We start from the raw sequence: 13,898 nt of genomic DNA, 5'->3' as shown, positions 1-13,898 counted from the left end.
TTACAGCTAACGTTATCTACGAAAATGGACCTGAGAGTTGTGAATACCGCACTGACACCTTATGGATCAAAAGTTATACAGAAAATTCAGTTTATTTTCACTAAATTGCAAGTCTATAGCTACTCTCATAATACCAATTTTTGAGAACAATACTGGATTATTTAAAGGAATCCTCCCATTGAGAACAATTAAAAATGCTCAACAAAATATATTTGAAAACTATCTTAAAGGCTTCAAAGAGCCGACAAGATAGGAACTAGCATTTTAATCAAAACGCAGGAGATAACCTTCAGAGATGAGCCAGCTCACAGCCTGCCTCTGCCCTGAGAGTATCTGCGTTTGTGCTCAGTCGCTTCAGTCATGTCTGACTCTTTGCGACCCCATGGACTGTAGCCCACCAGACCCCTCTGTCCATGGAATTCTCCAGGCAAGAATACTGGAGTGGGTTGCCATGCCCTCCTCCAGGGGATCTTCCCAACCCAGGGACTGAATTTGGGTCTCTTACTTCTTCTGCACTGCCCGGCAGGTTCTTTACCACTAGGGCCACCTGGGAAGCTTACAAAGGTACCTGCCTGACCCAACAAACTGAACTTTGTACTGATAGTTTCTGGGGCTCAGGGCCCATCCAAAGTACAGATTCTAGACCTTCTGACAATAAATTGGGACTCAAACGACTACACACTCAGGGACTATGCACATAATGTGACTTTCAACTTTGATTATACATTATTTCGGTTTGGCTTCCCTGGTGGCTCAGAGGGTAAAGCGTCTGCCTGCAATGCAGGAGACCTGGTTTTGATCCCTGAGACGGGAAGATCCCCTGGAGAAGGAAATGGCAACCCATTCCAGTATTCTTGCCTGGAGAATCCCGGACAGAGGAGCCCAGTGGGCTATAGTCCACAGGGTCACAAACAGTCGGACACAACTGAGCGACTTCACTTTCACTTTTACTTTTATTTCAGTTTAATGACTATTTTTCTGCACATAGAAGGTAAATGGGTCTATATCTGGTGGTTTCCTACCTGATATTTATCAAATATGGGATGAGGTCATATGGCTAACTCCTGAAAAGAGATGCCTACTATCTAACATTCCCATATGCTGGGAACAAAAACAGTCATCCCCAGAAGTTAACCAACAACATAATTATAATGATTGGAAACAATTGGTATTTTTGCCTCAAGAAATATGCAATGTAATCATTCCTGTGTTATCCAATCCCAGTTCAGGTCCTCCCTTTGCCTGGCCAGACTGATTGGGACTGGATATCTGAGACATGCTGGTTTGCCCCAAACAGGACTTACTGGATATGTGGCTCTTACCTATGGGGATGGCTTCCCCTTGCTGGATAGGAAGATGCACCCGAGGTTTACCTTTTACTCAGGGCTTCATATCTTCACAGCTTCCAGAGAAGCCTGCTAATCTGCCAAATGTAAAACTCGCTAGGCAAGGTCTGTATTTCACTGGTATGATTATATGGGTGCAATATTCATTCCCTCTCTAGGAACTACAGATATTATGCTACAAGTTGATGCTCTGAATAACTGTACTCAACAGGATTTACGAGATTCTCAAAAAGCTATTTCACCCCTTAATGCTGAACAAATACAAATGAGAAAGGTGATTTTACAAAACAGATTGGCTTTAGATATTCTAACAGCCTCACAGGGAGGAACTTGTGCTATTATTCATACCCAATGTTGTACATATATACGAGTTCAGTTCAGTCGCTCAGTCATGTCCGACTCTGTGACTCCATAAACTGCAGCACGCCAGGCCTCCGTCCATCACCAACTCCCGGAGTTCACCCAAACTCATGTCCATTGAGTCGATGATGCCATCCAACCATCTCATCCTCAGTTGTCCCCTTCTTCTGTCCTCAATCTTTCCCAGCATCAGGGTCTTTTCAAATGAGTCAGCTCTTCGCATCAGGTGGCCAAAGTATTGGAGTTTCAGCTTCAACATCAGTCCTTCCAATGAACACTCAGGACTTATTTCCTTTGGGATGGCTTGGTTGGATCTCCTTGTAGTCCAAGGGACTCTCAAGAGTCTTCTCCAACGCCACAGTTCAGAAGCATCAATTCTTCAGTGCTCAGCTTTCTTTATAGCCCAACTCTCACATCCATACATGACCACTGGAAAAACCATAGCCTTGATCAGATGGACCTTTGTTGACAAAGTAATGCCTCTGCTTTTTAATATGTTGTCTAGGTTGGTCATAACTTTTCTTTCAAGGAGCAAGCATCTTTTAGTTTCACAGCTGCAGTTACCATGCAGTGATTTTGCTACTGCTAAGTCACTTCAGTAGTGTCCAACTCTGCGACCCCATAGATGGCAGCCCACCAGGCTCCCTCGTCCCTGGGATTCTCCAGGCAAGAACACTGGATTGGGTTGCCATTTCCTTCTCCAATGCATGAAAGTGAAAAGTGAAAGTGAAGTTGCTCAGTCGTGTCCGACCCTTAGTGACTCCATGGACTGCAGCCTACCAGGCTCCTCTGTCCATGGGATTTTCCAGGCAAGAATACTGGAGTGGGGTGCCATTGCCTTCTCTGGCAGTGATTTTGGAGCCCCCCCAAATAAAGTCTCTCATTGCTTCCATTGTTTTCCCATCTATTTGCCATGAAGTAATGGGACCAGATGCCATGATCTGTTTTCTGAATGTTGAGGTTTTTTTTTGGGGGGGGCGTATTAAATCTTTTATTGATTACACATGATAATGGATGATACACAAGCTTCATTCCCATCTATAACTTTATCTGGTACCATAATTCAATTTAGATATATTGCATAGGATGTGCCAACAATCATTAATAACCAAAAAATAAAAATAAAAAAAAACTCCATGACTTTGCATGGGTGATCCTTTTAATGGTGAACTCCAGGTCACAACACAGTAACTGTCAGTTCAACTACACCAAGGTTCTGAAGACAACAGCTTCTCCACCAAGCAGGCTGTAAATAAATTTCAAATGAACCTGGCATCACCCTGAAGGAATTCTAACTTCACACTGTTGGGGTAGTTTACCAAAGTGGCTTCAGAGTAGACTAACTTTACACAGCACATTAAAAAAAAAAAAGACAGTTATTCAGCGTCATGATCAGACTATTACATTTAGCAATCAACAGCATGGGAGCAAAAAAAAAAATCTACATTAAAACCCTTTGTTAGAATGCTTTACACTTTCCACAGAACAGAAACTAAAATAACCTGTTATACAATTAGCCACACGTATAGTCCTCGAGTTTTTTGCCCATACACATGAGTATTGTCTAAAACATGTCTTCTTTGTAGCAGCTAGGCCCTGCCACCACTGTGCTTGGCTGAGTTCACAAATCTGTTGTAACCTGTAGCTTCCCTGTCACTTCTCTGGCTCTCCTCTCCTGCTAAGCTTTGTTTCCTGGCAGTAATTAAAACCTTCTGCCACTGCCATAGCTACTGCTGCTGCTGGAGCCACCACAGCCACCTTGGTTTTGTGGTTTGGCAAAGTATTGGCCTCCACCACCATAGGGGCCAGAACTTCTTCCTCCAAAGTTTCTTCCTTTCATGGGTCCAAAATTTGAAGACTGATTGTTGTAATTGCCAAAATCATTGTAGCTTCCGCCACCTCCAAAATTGCTTCCGTCATTACCAAATCCATTATATCCATCCCCACTGCCACCATATCTGCCACCACCACGGCTGCCACCAAAGCCACCTCGACCACTGAAGTTTCCTCCACGACCAAAGTTGTCATTCCCACCAAAACCACCTCCACGACCACCACCAAAGTTTCCAGAACCACTTCGACCTCTCTGGCTGGCTGAAGCACTAGCCATCTCTTGCTTAGATAGGGCTTTTCTTACTTCACAGTTGTGGCCATTCACAGTGTGGTATTTCTGAATGACAATCTTGTCTACAGAGTCATGGTCATCAAAGGTTACAAAAGCAAAGCCTCTCTTTTTGCCACTGCCTCGGTCAGTCATGATTTCAATTACTTCAATTTTCCCATACTGTTAAAAATAATCTCTCAGGTGATGTTCTTCAGTGTCTTCTTTAATGCCACCGATAAAAATCTTTTTCACAGTTAAGTGGGCACCAGGTCTTTGAGAAGCTTCTCTTGAGACGGCCCTCTTTGGTTCCACAACTCTTCCGTCCACCTTGTGTGGCCTTGCATTCATGAGCGCATCCACCTCCTCCACCGTGGCGTATATGACAAACCCGAAGCCTCTGGAGCGCTTGGTGTTTGGATCCCTCATTACCACACAGTCTGTGAGCATTCTCCATTGCTGAAAACGGCTCCTCAGACTCTCATCGGTTGTTTCAAAGCTCAGTCCTCCGATGAAGAGCTTCTGCAGCTGTTCGGGCTCTTTGGGAGACTCTGATTTAGACATGACGGCAGTGGAGGCAAGGAAGACTTCAACGATGCTTTCTCCGCGGCGTCCACGGGCAGAAAGGAGTAACCTCACAAACGTATCTCTGAATGTTGAGTTTTAAGCTAACTTTTTCACTCTCTTCTTTCCCTTTCATCAAGAGGCTCTTTAGTTCTTCTTCACTTTCTGCCATAAGGGTGGTATCATCTGCATACATGAGGTTATTGATATTTCTCCTGGCAATCTTGATTCCAGCTTGTGCTTCTTCCAGCCCAGCATTTCTCATGATGTACTGTGAGTACTAATGTTACTCACTTTACTAAACACATGAACAAGATGATTCAGGCTATGGATTCTCCTGAAGCCTCAGTCACCTCACTTTGGGAAATGTTAACTAGCCCCCCATGGTAGAAAAGTATCTTAATCATAATAATTCTAACTATTCTGTTTTTACTGTTTGCTCTCTGCATCTATAACTATGTAACTGAATTTGTTTCTAACAGTGTGAAAGCTTTTAAGTTACAAATGGTTGTCCAGGCTACTAGAGTGCCACAGCCTCCTTCAACTATTATTTGGGGCCCCTGGATTGGAGACCCTCAATATGAGGGTTAAGAGAATACATTGCCTCAACAATTTAGGGATAGCACCCCATCACAGCAGGAAGTAGTTATGGAATGAAAATGACACCCCTTTCCCTTGGCAACATAATGTTCATAACAGAAAAGGGGGGAATGAGAGAGTCAATTTTTAGGCAGGTTGCTACAAAATCCAGGGTCCCTGAGGAGGGGAGAGGGGTCTGGAATTCTCAAGGAAGAGGAAAGGACAAATGTTCTTTTTTTTTTTTTCTTTACATTCCTTAGTCTTAGTCACATAAAACTTTTTTTCCTTTAAGCCCTGAACTGATGGTTAAGCAACAACACAACTCAGCTTAAACTGTGTACTAAAGATTATATAACAACATATATGTAACTGCTTGAGGACAGTTTCTCCTTCCTGAAAACCTTCTGACTAATCCTGTTTGTTATTTTAAAATGTAAATTGTGAGAATGGGTCTGGTAAAATTTTTACAACCTTGAGACATTCTTTTGATTTATTGTAATAACTAATTTAAAAAGTATATAGCTTCCTTGCTGAAGACTAGCGAGGGGGCACTCTCCAACCCCTTCTGATGTCTGTTAAAGCTTTCTCTGCCCCTCTTCACTGTAATAAAACTCCGCTACACACACATACAAAAGTAACTGAAGTTTTGCACTGTTGAAATTTGCCATTTGGTATTAGAATACATTCTTAAATGAATGTGGTTATGTTTATCTTATTTTTCTTAAATAAATTATGGTTATGAATATATATATACACATCATATTAATGTACATTTTTCACTTTATTTTTTTGCTAATGACTTATTACTTGCTGCTTATTTTGTACTTATTTTAGACTAGGGAAATGATGTTAGACAGAAAGCAAATTCGAGTGATTTTCCTATTGAGTAAATAATGGGTTATAAATCAGTGCAGACAACTTATAACATCAACAACTCATTTGGCCCAGGAACTGCTAATACAGTTCAATGGTGGTTCAAGAAGCATTGCAAAGGAGATAAGAGCCTTGAAGATGAAAAGTATAGTGGCCAGCCATTATAAGTTGACCAGGACCACTTGAGAGCATCATCAAAGCTGATTTCCAACTACAAGAGAAGTTGCTGAAAAACTGAACGTCAACCACTCTACTGTTGTGCCGCATTTGAAGCAAAACGGAAAGGTGAAAAAGCTTGATAAGTGGGTGCCTCGTGTTGTCTTTCAGTTGCTCAGTTGTGTCCGACTCTCTGCAACCTCATGGACTTGCAGCATGCCAGGCTTCTCTGACCTTTACCGTCTCCTGGAGCTCAAACTCAAGTCCATCAAGTCAGCGATGTCATTGAGTGCCTCATGAGCTGACCATAAGTCAAAAAAATTGTCATTTTGAAGTGTCATTTTCTCTTATTCTACACAACAAAAATGAACTATTTCTTGATCAGATTGTGACATGTGATGAAAAGTGGATTTTATATGACAACTGGCAAATACCAGCTGAGTGGCTGGACCAAGAAGAATTTTCAAAGCACTTCCGAAAGTCAAACGTGCACCAAAAAAGGGTCATGGTCACTGTTTGGTGGTCTGCTACCAGTCTGATCCACTACGGCTTTCTGAATCCCAGCAAAATCATTACATCTGAGAAGTATGCTCAGCAAATTGATGAGCTGCACTGAAAACTGCAAGGCCTGCAGTCAGCATTAATCAACAATATATGGCAATGCCCGACTGCACATCACACAACCAACGCTTCAGAAGTTGAACAAATTGGGCTAAGAAGTTTTGCCTCGTCAGCCATATTCATCTGATCTCTTGCCAACTGATTACCACTTCAAGTATCTCAACAACTTTTTGCAGGGAAAACACTTCCACAATGAGCAGGAAGCAGAAAATGCTTTCCAACAGTTCACTGAATCCTGAAGCACAGAGTTTTACACTACAGGAATAAGCAAACTTATTTCTCACTGGCAAAAATGTGTTGATTATAATGGTTCCTATTTTGTTTGAGCCTAGTTATAACGATTTAAAATTCATGGTCCCAAACTACAACTACATTTGCACCAATCTAATACTTCCTGGCATCTGCCTTTGCATCCTGTTCCATAACAATGGCCCCCAATGCTTCAGCTTGGGAAACTCTCCTCACCATCAAAGCAGTTTAATAAAAATTTAAATTGTGGTTGAGCTACTCGGCTAGTGACAGGGCATGCCAAGCTTGTGCTATTTATGAGTTACTCCGCACATATTTTAAGCCAACCAAATAGAATCCATATACATAAAGTGGTAAGCTGGAAAGCCAAGTAAATCTTTTCACAATTTATGAACCGTATTTTGTTAACAGGTAAATTGGCATTCCATTGGAAAATTTATCTGCTTTAAATCTACTCTCAGGCTCAGAACAGCTCAAGGGACATTTGAATATAGATTTAACTCATTTATTCACCTTGGGCAGTATCTTTCAGCACAATGTGATGGAATATGGATAGGGATATTTGTCTAGAGCAAAGTAGAGTCAAGTATTAAAACACTGACACAAAAAACATTTTTAAAATGGTAAAAGCCATCCTAATTCCAAATATAGAGAATATTTTATAAGCCTGGTTAAAGATGTAAATTAAAACAGCACCATTAAAGAAATAACAAAAGGTCACCATATCACTGTTTCCATGGGTCTGGATAACCAACAATATATAAGTGGCCAAGAGTAATTTGAAACTATCTTTGATGGATACTAGAAAAGATAACACGGGTAGAGAAGCCTAGGGGTTACATTCTAGTCATCCAAGGAATTGAAAAAAGAGGGACCACTTGTCCACACTAAAAAGTTATACATAATAAAGCTGCTTTAGTGATTCCTTCAGCATCTCATGGCCTATCAGAACCAGAGGAGGAAGAGGACACACCCCATCACCCACTCTTTGCCTTACGCGCATCTGAGACAAATGGTCATGTAGTCTCTTGAACAGCTCTGAGCTTTCGCTTAATCACTACATATGGCAATCCAGTCTACTCTTTGACATCTCCAATCATAAGATCATTTTAGAAACAACAATCTAAAGAAGCTTTCCTGTAACTCCTACACTGGTTTTAGCTGATAGATTAGAAAGTCTTGGGTTTACTTCCTCTTCTCTGTGTTAGCTCAGCAAACATCTGAGACTCACCCTCAGAGATTTGCCTCTCCTGTGGACCATCCTCCCCAGGTACTGTCAGGTGAAGGACCTAAGCTACTCCATTTGGTAAGGTTCCGGGAAAAGAGCCTTTGGAAATCCCCTGACCTCACCCCACCACCTGTGAATCAATCAGAACCCTTGGCCAGCCTGGGAAATTCGAGTCAAGCCCGGGAAAGGAGAACCAATCAGAACTCAAAACCTAACCCTTCACCAGAAGGTGACCAATCAGACCTGGAGACTCCCGTTTTTTGAATTTTTCGTGCGATAATACCCTATATAAGCAATGTAACCCAGAGCTCAGGGCTCCCCTCTATAGCTGCTGCGTCGGTATCAGTGGGAGCCCCAGCTCGAGCTTGGTAATAAAACTCTCTTGCTTTTGCATCAGATATCGGCTCCCTGGTGGTCATTGGGAGATTTCACAACTTGGGCATAACATCAGGGACTGAGACACAGCCCGCACCTGGATCTCAGGAGTGTTCACCAGTCCTTTTTCGGACGTGGCATGGAGCAGTCAATCAGGTACAGAGCACGGTGGGACTAGCATTTCTTATGAATCAAAAGTTAAGTATTTACTAATGCAGACTAAACATGTCACATGAGAATTAGGCTCTTTTTATAGATAGAGAAATAACAGAAAAGTCAAATTACCCATAACCCTTTCAGAAACAATCATGGCAGAAAGTGTGGTAGCACTCACAGGAAACATACTAATCTCAATACATACAGAAAATCTAAGTATGAAATAATTTTCCACATCAGCCCAAATTTGAATATTCAAAAACTGAAATTTTATTTCTCACTTGGTGATGTTTTAGTCACTAAGTTGCATCTGACTCTTGTGACCCCCTGGACTGTAGCTCACCAGGCTCCTTTGTCCATGGGATTTCCCAGGCAAGAATACTGGAGTGGGTTGTCATTTTCTTCTCCAGGGGGTCTTCCCAACCAAGGGCTAGAACTCTCATTTCTGACACTGCAGATTGTCTCCTGCATTGCAGGTGGATTCTTTACCTGCTGAGCCAGAGGGGAAGCCCATTTTTCACTTACCATGTTGTATATCTTTCATATCTAAGTGAAGGCTAGACATCAATATTCCAACTGCTTGAGACCTTTTGTTGCTTAGTAGCTTGACAACCTGCTCAAGAAAGAAAGGAAAAGGAAGAAATGTTACTTGAACTCAGTGATATGCTTAATATCATGTGATTTTTATCCTAAATGAGAAACAAATAACTTAGAATTGTTGAAGTATCAGAACTAACGTGAAAGAGCTCTTGAATTTTGCATTTACTGTCTTCAAAATTCCCGTCTTCACCCTGCTCTTCATTATCCCTACTACTGTTTTTCTCATCAGCCTTTTAAGGGCCTGATTTACCAACACTGAAATTTCTAACCACCTAGAAAATTAGATTGGTCTCTGTAAAATAACACTTATACATCTGATCATTTGCAGTCTGAGATTTTAAAAGTGTTCTTTGACTTTAAATGCAGAACCTTGAAACATTGGCTAACAGTAAAAGGAAAAATAAAAGTACTCAAAGAGTCTATTAGATCAGGTTAGTTTGACCACAAAATAGAATACGTGCAGTTTTTTTATGCAGTTTAATGTAGTTATTTATTTATTTATTTTGAGAAAGCTCACTATTTTACTGGCCATTGCTCTCATTCTGCATTTGGCCCACATTTTGTGAGGAACTTTCCAACTAATTAACAGTGATACAATCATCAAATCCAATGGGTTGTGTTAGCTCAATCTCAGATCTTTCCAGAGTCCAGAAGAATTAGCCCACAGAAACCCGATAAGTTTCCTAACACAGATTGGGCATGTTTAAATTATGTTTTCCAGACAATAATACGCCACTGACAATTCCTACTTATGACACTATTACGCCAGATACCAATCATGTGTAGGGCAGTGACTTCTATTTACTCTCAGGATTCCATGATAAATTTGCTCGGAAGAACACTACAGTAAAAGAAAAATGTTTATGGTCAAATTCCAGAAGTGATAGCTGCCCTAAATTGATCAATTAGGAAACTAGTAAAATAATCCTGGCCAACTGTCACATAAATTACAGCATAATACTCTTAACAGGAATAATAGCATTCTTGGTTCCTATCACAGATATGGGTAGAGAATAAAACAAACCCTTTCAGAAGTTGTTCACTCGCTAAGTCATGTCCAGCTCTTTGCGACCCCATGGACTGCAGCAGAGCAGGGTTCCCTGTCCTTCATTATCTCCTGGAGTTTGCTCAAGCTCATGTCCATTGAATCAGTGATGCCATCCAACTGTCTTATCCTCTGTTGCTTCCTTCTCCTCATACCTCCAATCTTTCCCAGAATCAGGGTCATTTCTAATGACTCAGCTTTTCCCATCAGGTGGCCAAAGTATTGGAGCTCCAGCTTCAGCAGCAGGCATCAGTTCTTTCAGTGAATATTCAGGGTTGATTTCCTTTAGGATCGACTGGTTTGATCTCCTTGCTGTCCAAGGGACTCTCAAGAGTCTTCTCCAGCACCACAATTAAAAAGCATCAAATTCTTCAGCACTCAGCCTTCTTTATGGTCCAGCTCTCACATCCATACATGACTACTGGAAAAACCATTGCTTTGACTATACACAGACCTTTGTCAGCAAAGTTATATCTCTCTTTTTTAACATGCTGTCAAGGTCTGTCATAGCTTTTCTTCCAAGCAGCAAGTGACTTTCAATTTCATAGCTGCAGTCACGATCTGCAGTGATTATGGAGCCCAAGAAATAAAATCTGCCACTGTTTCCATGGTTTCCCCTTCTTTTTGCCATGAAGTGATGGGACTGGATGCCATGGTCTTAGCATTTTGAATATTGACTTTTAAGCCAGCTTTATCACTCTCCTCTTTCACCTTCATCAAGAGGTTCTTTAGTTCCTTTTTGCTTTCTGACATTAGGGTAGTATCATCTGTATATTTGAGGTTGTTGATATCTCTCCCAGCAATCTTGATTCCAGCTTGTGCTTCATCCAGCCAGGTATTTTGCATGATGTACACTGCATAGAAGTTAAATAAACAGGGTTACAATATACAGCCTTGGCGTACTCCTTTTCCAACTTTGAACCAGTCTGTTGTTTCATGTCCAGTTCAAACTGTTGCTTCTTGATCTGCATACAAGTTTCTCAGGAGGCAGGTAAAGTGGTATGGTATTCCCATCACTTTAAGAATTTTCCACAATTTGTTGTGATCCACACAGTCAAAGGCTTTAGTGTAGTCAATGAAGCAGAAGTTTTTCTGGAATTCTCTTGTTTTTTTTCTGTGATCCAACAGATGTTGGCAAGTTGACTTCTAGTTCCTCTGCCTTTTCTAAATTAAGCTTGAACATTTGGAAGTTTTCAGTTCATGTACTATTTTAGCCTAGCTTGAAGGATTTTGAGCATTCCCTTGTTAGCATGTGAGATGAGTGCAACTGTATGGTAGTTTGAACAGTCTTTGGCCTTGCCCTTCTTTGAGATTGGAACGAAAACTGACCTTTTCAAGTCCTGTGGCTACTGCAGTCTTCCAAGTTTGCTGGCTCATTGAGTGCAACACTATAGTAGCTTCATCTTTTAAGATTTGAAATAGCTCAGCTGGAATTCTGTCACTTCCATTAGCTTTGTTCATAGTAAGGCCTCCTATGACCCCCTTGGCTTCATACTTCGGGATGTCTGGCTTTAGGTAAGTAACCACACCATCATGGTTATCCAGGTCATTAAGGCCTTTTATGCACAGTACTTCAGTGTATTCTTGCTACCTCTTCTTAACCACAAAAACTCCACAGTTATTTCTGCAAGCTTCCTGAGGAAAGGGACATTAATACCTCACGAGAGGCAGCACTTCATAACAGAAAAGCCATAGAAATTGATTCTCAGTTTGCTCTTTAAATATTTTATTCAACTCAGAACTTGAATTTAAATCCATTCACCTAAACTATTTTTAAATCAATAACCATATCCTGTTAAGAGATGAAAAAATAGAAACTTAATATCAGAAAAGCAGAAGGCATGTATTCTGTTCTAAAAATGTTTCTAACTTCAAATAAATATAATCTGGATCCCATCTGTGCTACTCTGACAAAACTGCTTTTCCTACGATTTTCTATCATCCCTGATTCCTAAATACACAGAAATGGCTGCATCCATATGTCATTTGACCTTCCTGCAGAGCTGACATGTTGATTACACCCTTACAAAAACTTTGGTTAAAAGCAATTTCTAAGCCTCAACTAAAATTGGCCTTGGGAAGGCCAGCAAAGGGAGCTCTCATGCCTACCAATTACCCTGAACAAGAAGGGAGGGTCCCCCTAGCTTCAAGGGGTGTGTATGTGTATGTGTTAACTCACTCAGTCGTGTCTGACTCAATGCAGTCCCATGGATCAGGCCACCACGATCCTCTGTCTAAGGGATTCTCTGACCAAGAATACTAGAGTGGGTTCTTATTCCCTTCTCTATGGGATCTTCCTGACCTGAGGACCACACCCTGGTCTCCTACATTGCAGGCAGATTCTTTACCATCTGAGCCACCAGGGAAGCCCATCTCCGAAGGGAAGGGGTCTCTAAAAATTCCCTGGTAGGAGGAAGGGAGATGTTCTTCCTGCTGGGTAACAAGCTCAGCCAATGGAAAACTCTGTAGCACAGCCAATGAGAAAGCTGAACTCTCACTTTCCTCCAGTGAATTTTCATAGAGAACAGCCTTGCCCACTCCTCTTTTACACTGTACAAGCTCCTCCCCTTTGTCCTCAGCATTTCCCTGTAGTCCAAAGCTTGTATTTATTTCCCCAATTACAAGTCTTCTAACAATTTCCAAATAAACTTTTGCTAGTGAGACAACTGGCTATTTTATTTTTAAAGTTGTCACTCTCTACTGCGGGGTTCCTGCTAGTCCTAAGGCCTTTTTAAAGTGAACTATTCTGATTTTACATTGAATATTGGCGTATCCCAGAGTTCTATTCTCAGCTCCATATTCTCTTCAATATATGATGTATATTTTCTCCTCCAACATATAGGCCTGCATTTACATAACTGTATTCTTTTAACAGCCATCTTCACCTCAGCTGTGTCCTATTGATATTTTCCTAACAAACATCTCCACTTTGATTACCCACACACATTTTCATTTGACATGTCTAATATCAAACTTATCAATCCCACCCCTAAAACTTATCATCAATCCCAATCTCCAAACCTACTCAGTTTCTCCTCTTTTATTCCATATGTTGAGATCATGCACCACCGCTTTCAATCCACCATCAAAGTCAGAAATCCAGAAATCATTCTAGAGCCACCTCCCCTCCTACCCCTGCATGTTCTGGTCTAACAAGTCCTGTCAGTTTTAACTTTGATACAGCTTTGAAAGCCATCCCTTCCTCTTTCAACTCTAATATCAGCATTTACTTCCATATAACTTGCATAGATTGAGGCAAGAGATTCCTAATTGGTCTGCCCAAATCTAGTCCAGTAGTTCTCAAGGTATATTTCCTGCAATAGCAGGCATCATAATCACATGAGAATTTATTAAAAATGCAAAATCTCTATAAAAAACCTGCTTGTCAGAGATCTGGGCAGAGAAAGAATCAATCAGCATTAAAAAAGGATAAAAATTGTTTAAAGAATTACATGAATTATTTTCTTCAGCCTGTTAAAAAATGGCTACTGCACCATATCTGTACTCTCAGCTTCCAGACTTCTGATTTTGTAAGAAAAAATAAAGCTATTAAAAAAAAAAAGCCTTTCACGTGATTTTCAAATAAATAATGAGTCTCATCTCTTCCTATTCATTCTCCAAACCAATATCCAATTGCCACCTCTA

The 13,898-nt window shown here is 40.9% G+C and overlaps 1 protein-coding gene and 1 pseudogene across 1 annotated transcript in view; both read right to left on the bottom strand.

Annotated features, from left to right (window-relative positions):
* FMN2 (formin 2) overlaps window positions 1–13,898 on the bottom strand; it is a 350,878-nt gene that overhangs the window by 131,482 nt on the left and 205,498 nt on the right. Inside the window, exon 8 of the mRNA XM_068983086.1 lies at window positions 9,134–9,221. Coding sequence (XP_068839187.1) covers window positions 9,134–9,221 — 88 coding nt within the window. The remainder of the gene's footprint in view (window positions 1–9,133; window positions 9,222–13,898) is intronic.
* On the bottom strand, window positions 3,251–4,371 carry LOC138087210 (heterogeneous nuclear ribonucleoprotein A1-like; annotated as a pseudogene).

Source organism: Capricornis sumatraensis, chromosome 10 (genome assembly GCF_032405125.1).
Source record: "Capricornis sumatraensis isolate serow.1 chromosome 10, serow.2, whole genome shotgun sequence".
Classification (NCBI taxonomy): domain Eukaryota; kingdom Metazoa; phylum Chordata; class Mammalia; order Artiodactyla; family Bovidae; genus Capricornis; species Capricornis sumatraensis.
The sequence above is the reverse complement of the archived record's forward strand: the minus strand, read 5'-3'. Positions and strand labels throughout refer to the sequence as shown.